General features: G+C 39.8%; 2 protein-coding genes across 3 annotated transcripts in view; both read left to right on the top strand.

Annotated features, from left to right (window-relative positions):
• HBS1L (HBS1 like translational GTPase) overlaps positions 1 to 5,691 on the top strand; it is a 57,875-nt gene extending 52,184 nt beyond the window's left edge. For both annotated transcript variants that reach the window (XM_056486608.1, XM_056486611.1), the window contains 5 exons: positions 446 to 536; positions 2,208 to 2,316; positions 2,910 to 3,010; positions 3,920 to 4,064; positions 5,029 to 5,691. In XM_056486608.1, the coding sequence (XP_056342583.1) occupies positions 446 to 536; positions 2,208 to 2,316; positions 2,910 to 3,010; positions 3,920 to 4,064; positions 5,029 to 5,040 (458 nt within the window). In that variant the 3' untranslated portion in view covers positions 5,041 to 5,691. The remainder of the gene's footprint in view (positions 1 to 445; positions 537 to 2,207; positions 2,317 to 2,909; positions 3,011 to 3,919; positions 4,065 to 5,028) is intronic.
• A 2,155-nt stretch (positions 5,692 to 7,846) lies between these two features.
• On the top strand, positions 7,847 to 19,256 carry ALDH8A1 (aldehyde dehydrogenase 8 family member A1). Its single transcript, XM_056487564.1, has 7 exons — positions 7,847 to 8,275; positions 12,193 to 12,340; positions 12,712 to 12,867; positions 14,575 to 14,724; positions 15,362 to 15,618; positions 16,396 to 16,557; positions 17,973 to 19,256. The coding sequence occupies exons 1-7, from the start codon at positions 8,138 to 8,140 to the stop codon at positions 18,423 to 18,425; spliced, it is 1,464 nt and encodes a 487-aa protein (XP_056343539.1). The 5' UTR covers positions 7,847 to 8,137; the 3' UTR covers positions 18,426 to 19,256.
• The last annotated feature ends 260 nt before the right edge of the window (positions 19,257 to 19,516 follow it).

Genomic DNA, 19,516 nt, shown 5'->3' with positions numbered 1-19,516 from the left:
TCAGTTATGCTTTTTTATGAAAGAGTCAGCAAAGCCACTTAAGGTAAATGAAAGTTGACACAGTACCATTAAAGTATATGAAAGATGCGGTCTGGGGTGTGCGTGTGCCTCAAAGGATGGGTGGGGCAGATATGGAGATATTAGTACTGCAGCGTTCTCAGGATTGCGTCATCTGCGCTGGTGACAAGGACCAGGTCCCCTCCTCTGGCTTGAATAAGGCCATGTTATGGTGCAGGGTGCGGTGAGAGAGAATAGTGAATCCTCACCAAGGGGAAAAAAAAGCTTCCTCAGTCTTCTCAGTTAAAAAGCTTTTACTCTCAACCCATTCATACTGAAAATTGATGAGTAATGGTTGATGAAGCACAAATGGCCCAAACAGAGCTGTTTGTTTGTAGCTCAGAACCTAGGTACTTCACTGTGAGGTTCTGTTCTTACTCATTTCCAGGAATCACACTGCACGATGAGCCAGTTGATTGGGCTGCAGCAGGAGATCACGTTAGTCTCACTTTGACCGGCATGGATATCATCAAAATCAAGTGAGCAAAACTGGGTTTCAGTCTAAGTAACGGTTTGTTTTTAATGAAAAGCTGTATAACTCTTACACTGGGCTATATTACAGCCGTTTACTTGAAGAATGATGTGGCTACCAGGATATTTAAAACCAAAGTGATGCATATCACCTGGCTTGCATGTACAAACGTTGGAAACATCTGCTGCATGTGCAACGGCAGCCTCAAAAAATACTGTCAGTTTTCATCCTTTGCCCTAGTGCTGACACCAGTAACCTTCCAAGCCCTTTGCTTTTAGACTACTCCTTGGACATTTCAGTTGCCAAATAAATTCAACCCATGTTGCAAAATAAAGCAGAACATTTTTAAAGAACTTCTCAAATTATCAATCATTCTAACAAAACACATGCAAACAACTGCCATTTTGTACTAATAAGTAAATCTGTACAAGTGAAATTGATGGAAACTGTTTATTCAACACATTTAGCTGCTTGTAAGATTTATTTTCTTAAGTGTTTTGCTAAGGGTTGATCCGATATTCTGATAGGGGTGCTGAGGCACAGCAAGTCTCTGTGCCTTTTCCAGTCCATAGGATTCATGCTAAGCATTAGCCTCAAGCTTTTAAATATCAGTTGTTGTTCAAGCCAGATAATTGGATCCACAATTTGTTCACCTTTTTTGCATTCCATTTGGGCTTCAGACAACAAACTTTCAAGGTACTCTTTGGAGATCTCCTTGCATTGATAGTTTTTCAAAGCTCTGATTTAAGGGAAAAGTACAGCTATACTATGTTGCCATTTCATAGTGGGGTGGGATTCACAGAGGTGAAAGGGTGAGGGAAGTCTCGTTCTAGTTGTTGAACGAAGTCTTGAGTCAATTTATTACCTTGATATTCATCTTTGGAGATCTATTAGAGTTGTCAAGAAAAGCTATGAATTTTCAAGTCCTCTTGATATTGATGAAATTTGATGTATATGTTTATATATCCGTATACATATATATAATGTTTTTTCTCTTCCATCATATTTTCCTGGGTGGAAATAATTTTCCTTTCATTTCAGATGGCTAAAACTAGCCCCTGGGAAACAGCTGTGTCTAGTCTACTTACCAACTTGTAACAAGCAGCATTCTTGTGACTCCATGTAGAATTTTTTGGAAATGAGTATTGCTGGAAGCTCGGGTTTTGAGTCCTGATCATGATATTCCCTTATTATCCAGAAAATATTTGAGCTACAGGCGGCAGTGCTGCAATTTTGGGCACCCTGCAGTATTTTATGCTGTTGAACGGAAACCCTGAATCTCTGAATGAAAGTCTAATTCTTAAAAATATCTACACACAGGAAACAATGACATTTTCAGAAACTGATTAGCAGTGGACGTAATTGTTCACTGAACTAGACAGAGCCCTTCATGCATACACACAAAATAAGGTAGACATTGTCTAGGAACGCTTTTCGTTACAGATTTTAATATAGTGTTCCTGGATGCCCATGCACCTATGTCCCCCCCAACCCAGGTTATATTAAAGTGGTGTTGCTTTTCCTTTGCTTGTCCTAATCACTGCATTGGGAAAGGATAATTAACACTTCCATGTCAAGAGATATGCGTTTCTGCGTTTCTTTGATTTTTTTTTTTTTTTTTTTTTTTTTTTTTTTTTTTTTTTTTTTTTTTTTTTTTTTTTTTTTTGTTCTCTTGTAGTGTGGGCTGTGTATTTTGTGATCCCAAGGAACCCATTAAAGTTTGCACTCGGTTCAGAGCTCGGGTTCTCATCTTCAATATTGAGGTTCCAATCACTAAAGGATTTCCTGTAAGTCTCTGTAAAAACTGTGTTCATGGCAGGTTGCTCAGGGCTTTTTCTCTCACTGTTTGACCTCCTAAATATGAGACACGTTCCGAAGCCTGAAGTGGTTCTGTCTCTCCAGAAGAAAAAGATTCTTCTGTAATTTTTGAGTGGTTAGATGGGGCTACTGCAACTGTTTATGCATATTTTTACTGGCTTTTAATATATAGCTGAACCATTTCAGAGAATGTAAGTTCCACCACAGCTAGGCTTTAGAAGCTTACATCTTGTGGAAATAGAATGATGCAGTTAAGTGTAAGATACCTTTTAAAATAAATAAAATACTAGTTCATGCAACAGGACTGCACCGAGGTGGTAAAAGCAAAACACTAAAGCATGAAAAATAGTAACATAAAATATGGCCTTTATGTCATAGCAGTTGTGATCACAAAGTTTGGGAACTCAGAACAGTAACTGGATGTGAGGCCGGCACTCCTGTGAGAGAAGTTTTATAACTATTTGTTAAAAAAAAATCAGTCTTAATCTGCTGTTTTCAACTATTAACACCTAGGATTGCTGATTATTGTACGATGTTTAATAACTGCAGAAAATATTTTCAGGTGCTTTTACACTATCAAACAGTAAGTGAACCTGCTACTATTACAAGACTATTGAGTGTCCTGCACAAAAGCACTGGTGAAGTGACAAAGAAAAAACCTAAGTAAGTGTTATGAAAAGTTAATAATTACTCAAGAAGTGGGTTGATGTTTAATACACAAAATATCAAACAGGTTCTACTATGAATCAATTGTATATTATAAGAATATGCTCTTATTGTTTTAGTTGGTTTCATATTTGGATTTCAATGTGCTTTACGAACCGAAAAACCTCCTGCCCTCTTGATAAATGCAGAGTACCTGAGAAGTACAATGACTTAGGCCTAAGTCACTTGTAGAATTGGGAATGTACCCTAAATCAGCAGCCCTTCACTTAAAGGACTTTTTTTTCTCTCTCTTCCTTTTCTTCTTTTTTTTTTTAAAGTGTTTCTTCTCTTACTGTTAAAGCATGGGATTCTTATATAATTCTGGAGATGGCTAACTGTCTAAAACACACTTGACTAGACAGTGTGTCAGTGCAAAAGAAATTTAGGGAGTCTTCCCATACAACTACAGTAACATCTCTCTAGTTACTTAAAGCTGTATTTGGCTAGAAATGCTATTTGATACATTTTCAGAATAGTCCTTTTCCAGAAATTTCATGGCTGAAACTATTGCAGACTTCTGCAAAGTAATGAATTGGCTCTTTAGTTGTGGGATTGAAACAAGACTTGATTTCCACTTGACAAAGTAAAAAAAAAAAACAAGTGTTAATGAGATAATTAGATTTAAAGCAATTTATTAAATACTGTGGTGAGTGCCAAGAAGTTTTTGAAGAAAACTTAGATGCCTCATTAAAATGTATACTCCAGGCAAATGAGTTTTCAGTCTCATGGCTTGGGTTATACTTGAAATCAAGCTTGATAATTATACTCTGGGCCTTCCAAAATTATTTTTTCCATTTATTCAGTGTCCTTTTCTTCATTTATCCATGCATACATTTCTAATAGAGTTTTCTGCTTTTTTACCTGCAGGTTCTTGGCTAAAGGCCAGAATGCTCTAATAGAACTACAAACTCAAAGACCTGTTGCTCTAGAGTTGTACAAAGATTTTAAAGAGCTGGGGAGGTTTATGTTACGCTACAGTGGCTCCACTATTGCTGCAGGAGTTGTTACAGAGGTATGGCATCTTCATAATAGACTGTGTGTACTGCACAGGAATGATGTTATGGTTACGACCTGTTTTACACCCTCTAGCCTGAAAAGTGAATTTTTTCTGCTAAAAAAGAGACAGTGCTTCAGCAAGATGTGAAGAAAACTTGTGATTCTGTTTAATTTATTAGGAGTAAAAATCACCCTGTTTAGGATTTCCCCTCTTTACCCTTGAGTTAACATAAATCAGTCTTTTCGAAATCTGCCTGTATGCAAATACTGGAAGCAGTTTGTAAATAAGAAGTGTTGGCCATTTTAACTGTCTAGGTTGGGTCCAATGTATTTTTCTGTTAAAATTAAAGACAATTGTACATTTGATTCTTACTGATGCCTAAAAAAAATTTCCTGGTCCTCTGTGAGAGGAAGCAAAGACTGTGGGGCTAAACATAAATGTTTTGTCTTCTACTAGAAGCAAAAAATATGAATGTCCCTCTATCTGTCCTTTTAAAGAATCTTGCACATTAACCAAGTTCTGGTACTGAGAACTCAAAGCTGAGTAATTTTATGTCAAAACTTGGAATTAGAGCATGAGCATTTCTGGTTTCTCCATGTATGCATAAGAATGATGTCCTAGGCCAGCCAGAGGTCTTATGGATGTATAATGCTCCTAAAAATCTGTCTGGTCTTAAATGAGATCCAGAAATAGGATGGATTGCACCCATTTTTCATTAAATTTAAGTTGAGGTGAGTGGGATTCTATTTAGATCAGCAATGTTTAGAGCTAAACTAATGTTTGTGGAATTGGGACTAAATAACCTCTTTGGTATGTTATTTGGGAGTTGCTATTTTAGTATTGTTTTCTTGTTCCAAGAATTTAAGTGGAAAAGGAATTATTTTTTCGACAACTATATAATACTGAAAAACACAGATCATTTTACACTCAGTACTTAATTTCTCACCATAGAGTTTTTTCTGTTTGCTTATATTTTTAGATTAAAGAATGACAGTGGTGACAGAATTTCCACCGTCCAAGCAAAACTCTATCAGATATCCAAACTTCTATTTAAGAATCCAATAATTTCAGTTGAAGGAACAAGTGCAATTAACTGGGGAGAAGATGGTGGTGACAAAAGTCGAATTGTGTGAGACATCTGGGGATCCCTTCATCAGTCTCTCCTGCTGCAGAAGAATAGGCCAACTGACAAGGAACTGCAAGTGTTGCACTTCTTGATCTCAAGAATCTCATGAGTTTCTCCATGTGAAATTTAGCCCTTAGAGAAGTTGATGGAAAAATATTAGAAAGTTGAATTAGAGGAAAAGATGATAAATTATCATGAAACAAACTCCTTACTTCCAGATATAAATTGTTTACATATTTTCTTTGATTTCTTTTTTGCTGCACATTAATTCAGTAAAATAACTTTATTGGTCTAAAATATGTTTAGGTTTGAGTTGAATGCATCTTCAGGGAGAAAAAAAACTATTTACCTTGTTTTCAGGAAAATGGCATGTAGTATTATCATGGGATTGTTTTCCCTGACCCAAAATTTATTTAAGAAAGAAAAATTTTCTTTTGCTGTGTAGTGGAAGCTGTGCCAACTTTGGCTAATTTTATTTTTAAACAGTAAGAATAATAAAATAAATTTGTCTGAGCATTTTTGTCTCCCTCATCTTTTGTTATTTAAACACTCCTAAATTGTGTTAAATCATTCTTCACTTACCATAACTGAGAAGTTTCAGAGTAAACTTATGAGTTAAAATGCGAAACTGGCATCCAACTTGGCTTTCTGAAGAAATAATTTCAGTTTTTCTCATGTTGTTCAGTGCAGCCACTGCGCATAGACATCTCTTTCATCCAGGCTTAGTGCTCTTTTAAACAAAGGCTGGCAGTTTAATCTTGTGGTGTCTGCTAAAGACAAAGTGTGCTGAATTACACCAGTAAGTCTTTCCTGCTTTTCAGTAAAGGGGCAGATTAAACCTCCCAGCTGAAAGGAGGGTCCTTCTGCCACCTCCAGCCCAGGACAGACGCACTTTACTACAACTTGGAAGTTTTTTCAGTAGGAATTTTGAGAGGATGTCAGGTATTTCAGGACCTGTATGTGAGTGCAGAGTGGAGACAATTCACCTTTGCCCAGAGTTAGTAGTGGGAGGCAGGAACTGAAGCACTCGCTCCAGAGCATTGATCTGTGGGGTTAACTGAAGTAAAGCTATGTCCAGACTAGTGAAGAACACAAAAATGCTCTGCTTGTTATTTAGTTCACAGTCCTGTATGGTCTGTACCTACTCTTCCTACATGATTTCTTTTTTGTTGATAACTTTTTTTGCACTTAGGTGCTTTAGCCCAGTTCAGCAACTACCTGCACTTGACCACATAGGTGAATTGTATTGCTGACTGCATGGATATTTGTCTGTGTACAATCCATGGATTGTGGAAATTACTTTTGTAAAAGCTTATGAATCTGAAATATTGGAAAACTGTTACTGCCAAGTTTATGAATTACCACTATTTCTTACGTCTTTTTATAGAACAAATATTGCACTTAAATATTTGCCAGTTTCAACATGCCACTGTGAAGGTTTAGGTGCTCTTGTTGTATTCCAGAGGTTTATACTGCCAAGCTCCTGCATTTAACCTGTTCCACTTGAGCTGCCTTCAAACTTTGAAAATGTTTTAGGTTGCCCTTAAGTCAGGGGACAGTTACGGTCTTCAGTTCTAGGACTTCCATAAATTCCTTACTGTTTAAAGACAAGGAAGTGTGATATGGGGTAAACCTCTGATAATGCTTCTCATTAATCATTTCTGATTAAATTTTGAGGATCACTTTTCTGTGATGACAGAAAAGCTACTTGCATGCTTTCCCAGTTTGCAGCTTGGGAGAAGCAGAGGTATTACATAATCCAGTTTCAATGTGACTGTACTACCTTTCAACACAGATTTGAACTCTGCCCAGAGGTGCCACTTGGTTGAAACATAAATGATCTGTTGTTGTGCAATAGAAGCATATCACCTTTCTTCAATCAAAATATGATTGCATGTTGATCCAAGTGAAACTTGATGGCTTGGCAGCTGTCTAGGATGCAAAGCCTTCCTGAACTGCTGATTGAAATATTCACAATCTCCTAGTGAGAACATACTGCTCTATGGGTGTAGTGTTTTGAATATCTCTGGAGAACAAGGAGGTGGCATGCACTCTTAATGCAATTTGATAATCCTCAGCATTGTCTTGAAGAAAATGTCTTTTACACAGTTCTTACTGGGCAGTTCGGGTTCTTGGAAAGTTAATAAAAAACTTGCAGTAACAGCCTTCTCTGTAGTAAGGTGGCTTCCTCTGGAATATCTATAGAAAGGAAAGCATGACAGCCAGTGTCTTGCTTCTTTTTTTTCAGGGGGGAGGGCAGAATCTGATGAATTTCTGTCAACGTGTAACAGTGTACCAGGTAGGATTGTGCTTCTCAACTGTTTGAATTGAGGGGTCACTCATCTGCTTGTATTGTTTGATGTTTATGGATAAGTGGTGGAAAAGTTTTTTAGTGCTTAAAATCTTTTGGTTTGATAGGTGCATTGGTTTTGGGGATACAAGGAAAAGTATTGATAATGACAAAACAGTGAACATCAGCTGTAGACATGCTGGTCTTACGTGTCTTTCCTTTTGTCTTCTGACACTTAGAAGCAGGTTCCTGGATAGGTGTTTGAGTGTTTAATTATTTTGTTTAGTTGTTGCAAAATGTCTTCAAACTGTAACTTCAAAACTGTTACAGGTAGAAATTCCCATCAAACCATTCTTTTTCTCTCTTTTTTTTTTTTTTCAGTACTTTATTTCCTACAGACAGAGAAAAGCTGGTTTACAGCAACTGTGCTGTTGTTCCCTCCTTGCTTCAACTCCTAAAAAAGAGCCAAGTGTCAGAGAAAGACTAATTTTTTTTTCCCCTTTCCTCCTTCCTGCTGTTGTTGCTAGGGTTTGTTCCCACTTGTAAACAAGTGGTGCAGGGAAGACGGAGGGATGGGGGAGGAGTTTGGACTCACTGTGCAAATACACACAGACATACTAATCTAAATTGATGCCTCATTGAAAAAATCACAGGTGAAGCAAGCAGCCAACAATGGCTCACTCAAAGGCTCTGTTAGTGCTGGAAAACTTCATAGGTGGCAAATTTGTTCCTTGTTCCTCCTACATAGACTCCTATAATCCATCCACTGGAGATGTCTATTGCAGGGTTCCAGACAGTGGCAAAGAAGAGGTGAGTACTATCCACAAAAGAAGTGAAAATAGTTAAATGCAGGTAACAATAACCTTTTGAGTGAGAGAGGCTGGAGGTGAGAGAACAGAAAAATGATTACTTCAATTCTTAAACAAGTAAATTCTTGGTTATATTGTAGTATTGTATAATCCAGTGCCATGGCAGCAAATGCTGTCATTTTTTTACATTTTGCTATTAGAAAGTTATGGCCTGGATTCTAAACGTGTGAATCAACAAAGCTTCAGTAACTTGCATGGAACAACAACACCCAGACAGGCTGTAAATATAAACAATCTGTAAGTGAGAACAGTGTTTATTGATCTCTTCTGTAAATAGATTTAGAGGCATCATATGCAACTGTGCTCTCCCTTAGTGTCTTGATGATTTGCAGTTTTCATTGGAAAGGGTTTTTGGCTTGGTGTCTCTTCTCTGAGGATGGTAAAAAGCTTTCAGACCTCTCTGGTTTTGATATTAGCAGTTGGATAATGAGTGGCTGTGATAAATGCGTTTCCTTATAGCATACCCTATCCTCTGCATCCATAGGGTTTCCTGGTCTTGTGCTCTCTGCTGGGGTGCATGTTTACTGGAACCTTGTACATATTCAGGTGTGGATGGGCAATGATGTTCATTAGGGGAGCTGCAGTTTCATTGATGCTGCTTTATAGGGGACCTACATGTCTGTGTCTAAAATAGTGTTTCAGACTTATTGAAGAGGGAAGTGACTGGAAAAGCTTGGATAGCACAGAGGGCTTGGAAAATATTGTCAGATAGTGGACAGCATTTTTAAAAATGTGTTTTGAAACAAGCTGCTACAGTGTGTAGCTGTTCCCTTCTCTTGCATTTCTCTTATTGACAGCTTCTGTCAGCAGAAACCTTTGCACTGTAATTTCAACTGGGTAAATATTTGTTAGGAGCTGATGACCAAGGGTTAAAGAGTAACAGGTTGGATTTCTTGGATATCTTGGAAATTTCTTCAGTGTAAGTTCATTCCAATCCTAATTATGCCTGAAATGTTTGCAAAATCATTAAAACCAGAGAAATCTGAGAATGTCAGAGGCTGCTGGCCACTCTAGACATACAGTTCAAATATCCTAAGAGCAATGCTTTTCTCTTTCAGCTTTCTGGGTCAGTATTTGTGTGTAGCAATGGGAACCCAGTTTAAAAACCTGTAAATTTGGTGAGTGCTTTAGTCCTGCCTTTAGACAACTATACGAGAAGGTTGTGCTCTACAGAGCTGGCATCCACTGGTGACTGATGGAATATGCTGAAGAAAATGCAGTCACATACTACTTGAGGTTATCTAAAGATACCAGACTAAGTATCTGGACCACAGTTCAACAAAGGACTGGTTGGTTTCTAGCAAGGCTCAGTGTCCAGGTGCATATTATCTTGGTTATTTTTACTGGTAAGTTAGAAGGTGAAACAAGGGGAGACAGTGGATCTGTTGCTGACCCTGCAGTTTAACGCCAGGTCAGCTGCTGTGGCCGTTTTAGCCACTTTCTGCCAAAAGCACTGAATGTATTTTTTCCTAGGGGGTTAGTTTGTTCCCCAGTTAGATATTTGAAGTTCCACATAGTGGTACCACAGCAAGAGGAGCAGGTGCCCTGTATATCCAAAAGACAGGCTGGTGAGGACTAATTAGTGCTGGTGAATATCTACTTTAAAAACACTTCTCTTTAAAGAGCCTGGCTCCTGATGTGATGGCACATCATCCCCTGCAAAAGCAGACGTCTTGTCCTCAGGGCAGTCCAGCCTAGGATATTTTGATAGCAACCTCTTATAATGAGTCTGGATTGTGAGTTGCTTCTCTGTGTCTGTCTTGTGCAGAAAAGGAAAGCAGAAGGAAGTGTTTCAGACACAGGAGTTCATAGTTGAATTCTTATGCATGTTTTCTTTGTGGCTTGACTTTCTTTGCTGGTTTTTGCTAGTCAGAATAACTAACTGTTTAACCTTTGTAAGCTTAGTTCTTCTCTACCAATCTCTCTCCTTTTTTCCTCTTACTTTTTCTTAGGTGAATCTACTGCCAATTAATTCCTTCATTTGCTAGTTTTCTCTTCTGCTGTTTTGTGAAAAAAAACCCAGTATTTCTGTCCTCCTTCTAAACACACGGATGTGTTAAAAATGCAGACAGTATTAATTATCTCCTTTCCTGGCTACACCTCGTGGAAAAGGCCACAGAGGAGAGGAGAGATGAGCAGCAGCAGCAGCACAGGATGGGAGGGTGGAAGAACAAGTTAATTAGTGAGAGTGGTATGGTTTCACAGAGGGTGAACGTTTTCAGGGCATGGCTCACTCAGGAAGCTGCAGTTCCCCTTTCCCAGGCCTGGTTTGGTCCTGCCTCAGTGGCTGACAGCCTGCTGCCATCAGCACTTGAGCAGGAGGTTGTTGAGCTACACTGGAACAAGAAGAGTCGAGGTTTCTGAGCTTGGCCAGTGATCCATGTGACCCTCTGCATGCTGGTTCATTTCCCACCTTGCCCTCTGCACTGGAGTTCTTCTGGCTTTCAAAATCTGGGTGTTATTTTTATGGGGCCCAAAAATTCTGATGTGTGTGGGAGGAGGAAGGAGAAGGGGTAGATAGATTTTATTTTTTTGCTTGCTTGAACTTTTGTGCTTTCATTAGTAAAATTTCTTTAGAGTACCTGTAAATTATTTTGTGATGGTGTTAAAAGACTCGTCACAATTTGAAGGAATAAATTTGGAATTGGTGGAAAGGAGCCTTCAGTGACTTCATGGGAACTAGCAATATGGCAACATTCAGGGAGGTCTGATAATGATCTGATTAATATTACATCAGCATCCTCCTAGTTATTGATTTTGGCAGATTTCCAAAACTGAAGAAATCATATGCATTTTAGGAATTTTAGGAACTCAGCTAAGACAGCTTTGACTAAACCACCACTTTGATGCATATATTAGACATTGGGAGTATTGAATAAGTGATACATTGGAAGCAAAAGTTGATAAATAGGGCAATTAAAATATGGAAGGATATTGATAACCATCTTAGTGTGAGACTGGTAAACATGAAATAGGAACTGCTTATAAATCAACAGGTGAATGATGCAGGTAACTTCCATTTAAGAGCCCCGATGAAATGACTGATGGGACAGAAAGCCTTCTGCTGAATTTTAATCCTTTGAAGATGAGTCTGCTTCAGAAAAGTGCTGGTAATCTGCCACTGTTCAGAAATGTCAGGCTGAAGGACCATGCAGCAGTCATGTACATCTCAAGCAAAATACTGATAGGATTGGAGTGCATCTGTATAAATGTATATAATGATTCTTATCTGTAGGCTTGGTTAGGTGTCTGGTAAGAGAACTGATAAAACCCCCAGAGTTTAAAAAGGAACTTTTTTTTTTTTCTGTGAGGGCATTAATGATCAGATAAGAGAATTTTTTTCTCTGAGTGTCTATTCCCTAAATATATTATTAGTCCTTGCTTGAACCAAATGGTGGAAATCAAGAGCTAGCAAAGCATCCAGTCCATTTCTTCCTCAGCCCCTTACTTTCACCATTACCTGGTGTGGCTGAAGTCCTGTGTTGCAAGGGTTGTGCATGTTTAGACTAAAGCTGCATTTGCTCTGGGGAGATTCTTGCTCTTTACTCCATGAGAAACAAGATTCTGTTTTGTTTTGGCCACTGGCACCTGCTGGTCCAGCATTTCTTCCAGGCTTGGAGGGTGGCGCACAAGTTCCTATAATTTGGAGAAAAACTAGAGTTCCAGTGGAAGTTTCTGTAACACTTCCTGAGCTATGGGGTAGTGTTTTGATAACAATGGGGAAGCTCTAAGGAGTTATCATCTTCCCAGCACTGTGGTCTGGATTATTGGTCTCTGAAATATTAATTCAAATACTGAGTGTTTAATATTTTCTTAAGCCTTTCATTAGCATTCACCATCCCTCTTTTGCTTTTTTAGGTGGAAGCTGCTGTCAAAGCTGCCAAAGAAGCCTTCCCAATTTGGTCCTCAAAAAGTCCATTGGAAAGATCTCAGATACTGAACAAATTGGCAGACCTGATTGAACATGACCTGGAAGCATTTGCACAAGCAGAGTCAAAGGATCAGGGTATGAACTGGAACTGTTGATCTCATATATAGTGTGCCTTGCTGAATATTGAAATGGAGGATTTGGATGAAATTTTTTGTATGGTATGAACTGTTGGAGAAAATTGGAGTTGATGTGCATGAACCTTGAGGAGGTTTTGGATTTGGGATTTCTGGGGCATTCTTGCTTTTCTGACTTTGCTGACTTTGACTTCATTTGTCAGATATTTGGAATGCATTACTAGAGGGGAGTTGTTATCTTTGACTGTGGCTGCACTGTGCTGGGGATGACTTGGGCACAGAACAAAAGACATTTCCCAAAAGACAACAAATCAACTTTCAGAGCAGACTACAAAGCAATGTTTCTTTCCATGATGTTTGTTTTTGTTTCAGGAAAAACTATTACGTTTGCCAGAACAGTGGACATCCCTCGGGCCGTGCACAACTTCCGATTCTTTGCCTCTTCCATCCTTCATCATGTCACAGAGTGCACCGAAATGCCATCCATGGGCTGTGTGCACTACACCTCCAGGGCACCTGTGGGAGTTGGTATGATGATCCTCACATGCTGAGAAGCTTTTCTGAATGTCTGCCTCAGTAGGGGCTCAGCAAAGAAAAGATTTTTTTTTTTTAAGTATTTATTGTCTCTGAGTTGTCTGCTAAAGATGGGCTTGTCTGCTAAAGTATCAGCAACTCAATGTAAAATCAGTTATGCTACTTCATGGCAAAAAAAAAAAAAAAAAAAAAAAAAAAAAATTGCATGCCTAAAAGGCTTAATCTATTGTTCTCACCTTCACAGTCTCTCCTGTTTTTTTTCCGTGTGTGTCTGTGGGTGAGTGTTACAGCTGTGCATCAGTGAGGTGTGCAGAGAGCTGAGGGAAGAGCAGGATCCCTCTCCTTTGGGAAAGCAGTAGTAGTCTGTGCCCCGAGTGCACATGGGTGAATAAACCACTCTGGCTGGGGAATTGCTGAGCTAGGCCACTAGATGCTGCTGCTGCTGCTTCAGAAAATAAAGCAGTTGTCCTGAGCTGACAAGTAACAGTGTTGTAATGATTTCATTATTAGGTTATGTTATATATATATATAATATAAATAACATATAACATTAAATATATGTGAGTTCTCCACATTTACACTTGAATTACTTAAAACATAAAAATGGCTAACTTAAAGGACCTCTTTAAAGCTTTTCTTGAGCAGTGGAGAACATGACTTCTTCTGGTAAAATTATTCTCATAAGGAAAAGTCCCTTGCTGAACATGCTCCATCAAACAGAAAGAAATTATGTGGTTTTTGTAAGGAATCACATGCGACAATTACAAATTTTTGGTTTTCGTAGTTTTCTATTAATATGTAAAGTGAAAATATTCCTACAGGCAATTACTGAAAATAATTCTGGTCATTCAGCAATTCATGGGAACAACAGTTTATACAGTGATAAATTTTGGCACTCATAAGATGGACTAAAATTTATCTGGAAAATGTGTACTATATGTTATACAGAATTTGTTTAATCTTAAAATTGAAAAAGCTTTAAAGTGCAAGGGAAAGCAGGAATGTGGTCTGAGCTGGCACATTCAGCCTGGAGAAGAGAAAGCTCTTGTGAGACCTACAAGAGAGCTTAAGAGGGCCTTTTTACAAGGACAAGGGGTGATGGCTTCAAACTGAATGAGGGGAGGTTTAGATTCGATGTTAGGAAGAAATTATTTAGTGTGAGGGTGATGAGATGCTGGTATAAGTTGCCTGGAGAAATGGACAGTGCCCCAGCCCTGGCAGTGTTCAAGGCCAGGTTGGATGGGGCTTTGAGCAGCCTGGTCTTGTGAAAGGTGTCCCTGGAGGGTTGGAACCAGATGATCTTTAAGGACCCTCTCAACCCAAACCATTCCATAATTACTTTCACTTGCTTTTTGCCAGCACAAAATATTTCCACAGACCAGTTGTAAATTATTGTTATAGCTAACCTTGCGTTAATCTTCCTGCAAAACACTAAAAAACTTCCTGAGAATATAAGATTCTGCCCTGAAGAAGCAGCAAAATGAGAGTTCAGCTGATCAGTTTTAGAATCATTTGCACAGATGTTTTAGGAAGTTATTATTGTGAGAAATGCTGCACATTTCTTGTACATTTGCCTGGAAATAAAAGCCATGCCTGAATTCCCTTCATAGATCTGAATTGGTGTATAACTGCTTGAGGTCAGAGAAATGAGTTTTGGATCCCAGCAGACTGACCTCCTGTCTTTGTGGTTTTGCTTTGTAGCTGGTTTAATCAGTCCTTGGAATTTGCCACTCTATTTGTTGACTTGGAAAATAGCTCCTGCCATTGCATGTGGAAATACTGTGGTTGCCAAGCCAAGTGAGATGACATCTGTCACAGCCTGGATGATGTGCAAGCTCTTGGAGAAAGCAGGTAAGTACTGTAGCATGCTATGGAGCAGGAATAGAGTGGAAATGGTTGTCTGTGCATCAGGATTTATTTAGCTGCAGAAATCAGAAGGTGCTCAAAAGCTTAGGGAAAGACTGCTGTAGCTGAATGTTGCACTGGAGAGCAAATGGCTTTCTCTGCCCTTATACTATCCTGTCTTCCCAGTCCAGCTATTGCTCATTTTTTTCCACAGTCTTCTGATGAAAAGTTTTGCCATTCCTGTACTCTACTTATGGATTGCCAAAGTCTGTGGTGCAAGCAAGGGAGCCATGAGAGAATAAAGGAGAGAGAATGGGCTCTTGGTAACTGTGTCACAGCTGTATTTGGTGCACTATCAATTAAAACTGGGAGAACAGTTGCTTGTTCCCTGAATGACAGACTCTACACTGCATCTCTGATGATGCCGTCAGACAACTTGATTAGTGGAACTGGTTGTACCATTTAATCCGTGTCCCATAGAGCTGGGTAACATTGTGGATTTCTACTACTACTGAAGTTAAGGGTTAGTATTTTTTACCCTGGAGCTGCTGGTAACTTTCTAACTTCAGGGACAAAACAAAGTGAAGTGACCCCCTCCAAGCCACAGGAGGGTACGATGACTGTGTGCCTTTGTTCCCATCAGGGGTGCCTCCTGGGGTGGTGAATGTCGTGTTTGGAACGGGTGCCAAGGCAGGGGAGGCCCTGGTGTGCCACCCCGAGGTGCCTCTGATCTCCTTCACGGGCAGCACGCTGACCGCCCAGCGCATCACCGAGAAGAGCGCTCCGCACTGCAAGCGCCTCTCGCTGGAGCTGGGGGGCAAAAACCCCGCCATCATCTTCCACGATGCCGACCTGGGCCAGTGCATCCCCACCACCGTGAGGTCCAGCTTTGCCAACCAGGTGCCTCCCACCCCTGTGACACACAAACCCCACTGGCAGCAGGAGGGACGTGTCTGAGTGTGGTTTGAGGGCATGGGTGCATGCGTGCACCTACCTTTGGATCTGAATCTCAAGCTGTCCGGGTCTATTTCAAGATTCTGTTTGAGAAAATCCTAAACAAAAAAATAGGAAAAAAGTTTCTTTATTCCCCAAGGAGGGAAACTAAGTAATAAAAGGCTCTTCTTCGCACACTCCATCAGAAGATAACAAGGTGTTATTATTCCTCTCAAAATAGATACATTTCTTATCTCTCAGTGAAGTAACTGCTTTAAGTCCCACTGCACAAGTAAGTGGGAAGCTTGTTGGTTTGTTAGAATTAAATTAGGGGACTTCCCCAAATTTTACCAAGATTATTCTTCCCTCATCACCACCGTCAGGAGAGAGCACCAAAGCCAGAAAATAGTATCTGGGTAAATGTTAGAAAAATAGCTTGGTATCAGAGAGAGCTTATCAGGAAATGAAGAGAGAGAAATGCTGGTGAAGAAAAGATGTAGTCGATAAAATCAAATTTACTTATGGTAATGATTGCATGATACTGATACTGTTTTGCCTTTTCCTTCTCCTTTTGTTTTTTATCTGGAAACAAATCCCACTTTGCAGTGCTGGTTAATGTAGTTTGCACTCCCAAGGACGCAAGGGCACAAGTGAACTGGGTTTTAATTCCTAGTACATGTCAATAGTGCAATGTAATATGAACCAGTATTGTTGATTTCTTGCTTGTTTCTTTCTTTTTGGTAGGGCGAGATCTGTCTCTGCACCTCCAGGATCTTTGTTCAGAGGGGAATATACAGTGAGTTTTTGAAGAGGTTTGTGGAAGAGACCAAGAAGTGGAAGACTGGGAATCCCTCAGATCCTACAATAAGTGTGGGAGCACTAATAAGCAAAGAGCATCTAGAAAAGGTGATGTTACATAGAGTTTATGTGATTTCATCTCATCTTTTAGAGGGCTACAAAAGGTAGTTTCAGGAGTATGTGGGAAAGGTTCTTATCATTTCCAGTATAAGCTCTGAGGGATGATAACTCAAAGCCATTATAAGGTATCTTTTTAATGAAGTTTCTGTTGCCTGTGGCTTGGGATCATGTGATTACTCTGGAAAAAAATCAAACTCCCTGGGATAAATAATTTAAAATGACTAAAGAATATTTCTTCCTCTTTGAATGGGAAAATTCTAATAATTCTAAGTCCTGAAATTATACTCACAAATCTTAGAATTCAACAGCATTTTCTTGGATTTTAATGGTGCATTTTCTAAGATCACTAATTTGCCTAATAAGTTAGTTAACAAGGTAAAATTTTTATTTTTATATCACTCTGGAAAATTCTGGCTTGTACAAAACAGTTTCCTAGGACTGCTTGCAGTAATTTGTAATGGTCTGTGTGTGGAGAGCAGCTGAGATGGTGCACAGTTAGACATAGTTTGTTTTAGTGGCTTATATGAAATGAAAGTTGTGGTGTCAGAGTTCAGGGAGAGCAGATGCTCATATCCCAGAACTCTGTGACGCAAGAAGCAGACTGAAAAACCACAGAGTGAGAGAAAGCCAGACCTTTGATATGCTTCCTGATGCCTCAGAAGGTTCTCCAGCTTCTCTTGTTCTGAAGTAAAGTGGTAGAAACACACACTTCCTGACATCCTTAGTCTGTAGCACCACAGAGAACTTCCAAGTTTTACCTGCCAAGGTGGCTAAAAGGAGAAAAAGATAAGGAAGTCCTGTGGTCTTTCTGTAAGGAGAGAAACCAGGCAACAATTGCAGAACAGCAGAAGCAGATCAACACTATATCTTACGTGTTCAAGGTAGCAAGTATATGGTAGCTGCAGCTATGGAAACATCTTTAATCATTTATTGATGAGATTTTCTGTAGCATTCATGGCTTCATCAGCCTAGTGTAATGTAAACATTTTAAAAGCCTTGCCTGCGAGGCAGGAAAATACTACTGATGCCTTGGAGTAAATGAGTGAACCATGGCACGAGATACATGGCAAACTGCCCAGGCTCCTGGGAGAAGGGACGGGGGCTCTGGGACCACTTGTGTTTGCATCAAGGGCCCTACTCTTTTGGCAATACTTAGTGGGAAGGGCCAGCAGTGTTGCCTGCTAGGCTAGTAAGTGTTAGGAAAGAGAAAACAATTGTTTTTTTCAGCAAGAAGCATACAGCTTTGCATACAAAGAAACCTAACACCAAAAGTTGGGGAATGCTGCCCTCTGTTGTAGGAGGGCAGCATGTTCCAGCTGGAGATGTTCAGGGGCTCCTGCTGGTGTGAGAACCCTTGGGATTTGATGTCCTTTAGCAATGGTGTTCTTCTGCTGCTTCCCTAGGTAAGGAACTATGTGAAGAAAGCCCAGGCTGAAGGAGCCAGAGTCCTGTGTGGAGAGGGAGTGGATCCTTTGGCCCTCCCACCTGGCAACCAGAAAGGCTATTTCATGTTGCCCACAGTAATTGCTGAAGTCAAGGATGAATCCTGCTGCATGCAAGAAGAGATCTTTGGTCCTGTGACATGTGTGGTACCATTTGATACAGAAGAAGAGGTGATCAGAAGAGCCAACGGTGTGAAGTACGGCTTGGCAGCCACGGTGTGGTCCAGCGATGTGGGACGCGTTCACAGGGTGGCACACAGGCTGCAGTCTGGGCTGGTGTGGACCAACTGCTGGCTTGTGAGAGACCTGAACTTGCCTTTTGGTGGGATGAAGGCCTCAGGCATCGGCAGGGAGGGAGCAAAGGATTCCTACGAGTTCTTCACCGAGGTCAAAACCATCACAATAAAGCATTGATGTATGCCAATGGAAGATTTTAGAGTGAAATAAATGACAACAATTTGAGCAATTTGAAAAGTGGCTCCTTAGAACACAGACTGCTAGTGTGGCCATTCCTTTCTTGGACTTTGGTCAAGTAATATTGATGACAGCTGAAAATTATCATCCCAAATGCTAATGTTAAAGTCAGTTTTCATGTTGAATGAGAAGATCAGTGTGGACTCCACAGTCAACCCATCCCAAGCCAGATGACTTGCCTGTCTTACAGATCCTAAGTATTTTTGATATTCCTGCCTCAAAAATCTGTCCCTTTAAGGCAGATTGGAGAAGGAGTAATATATAACAGTTGCTCTGGTTGGTGAATTACCTTGAAGGACAAAGTAGCAAGCATGTGGTGAGACTGATATTGTAAAGAGGAATCAGCTCATTTCCACACTAAACAGTGTGGTCCACACATCTGCCCATATTGCACTTCACTGATAGTGGCCAAGGGTTGATGCTACACTAGACTGAAAGCCTGAGGAACTACCTTTAACCTACTAGTGGTTTTAAACCATGGGGTCATTACATTCTCTTGTATTCACAGAGATAATAAATGTTTTAATTATAACCTTCTTTATGGCAAAGAGCTGAATCATCCTAATACCTGTTCTCTGACTATTTTGAAATTAAAGCCTTCTGTCACTTTGAGACCTCAGTGATGGTGGTTTTTACATCCCTGCACAAAAATATGGCTGCATTGCAGACAGTGTCACTCTTCATTAATAAAACCTAGAATTTATTCCTGAGAAAACAAACTGTTGCAAATGTCTTTCATCAAAATATAAAACCACTTCCAACTATTTCTCATTTATTTGCAGAGATTTTTTAATTGGGTATCTCACAAACTTTTTTGCTTTCAGAAAAAAAGAGAAATAGAGCTGGGTACACCTCCACATCTCTGGATCCCACCTGGTTGCAGGGCAGACCTAGCAGTCGGGTTGGAACTGTGGGCATTTGATGGATTTATTTGGTACAAGAACCCCCAGTTTAAGGCATGTTAAGGAAACACATTAAAAAATGGTAGGCTTAGTGAATTGATGTATTCTGAAGAAGCATGAACATTTCAT

This window comes from Oenanthe melanoleuca, chromosome 3, assembly GCF_029582105.1.
Source record: "Oenanthe melanoleuca isolate GR-GAL-2019-014 chromosome 3, OMel1.0, whole genome shotgun sequence".
NCBI classification, from domain to species: domain Eukaryota; kingdom Metazoa; phylum Chordata; class Aves; order Passeriformes; family Muscicapidae; genus Oenanthe; species Oenanthe melanoleuca.
This window is presented reverse-complemented; position numbering and strand designations above follow the sequence as displayed.

Coding starts and splice junctions, on each gene's coding strand:
- ALDH8A1 (XM_056487564.1), top strand. CDS start 8,138: ATGGCTCACTCAAAGGCTCTGTTAGTGCTGGAAAACTTCATAGGTGGC. Junction 8,276..12,192: donor CAGACAGTGGCAAAGAAGAG/GTGAGTACTATC, acceptor TTGCTTTTTTAG/GTGGAAGCTGCTGTCAAAGC. Junction 12,341..12,711: donor AGCAGAGTCAAAGGATCAGG/GTATGAACTGGA, acceptor TTTTTGTTTCAG/GAAAAACTATTACGTTTGCC.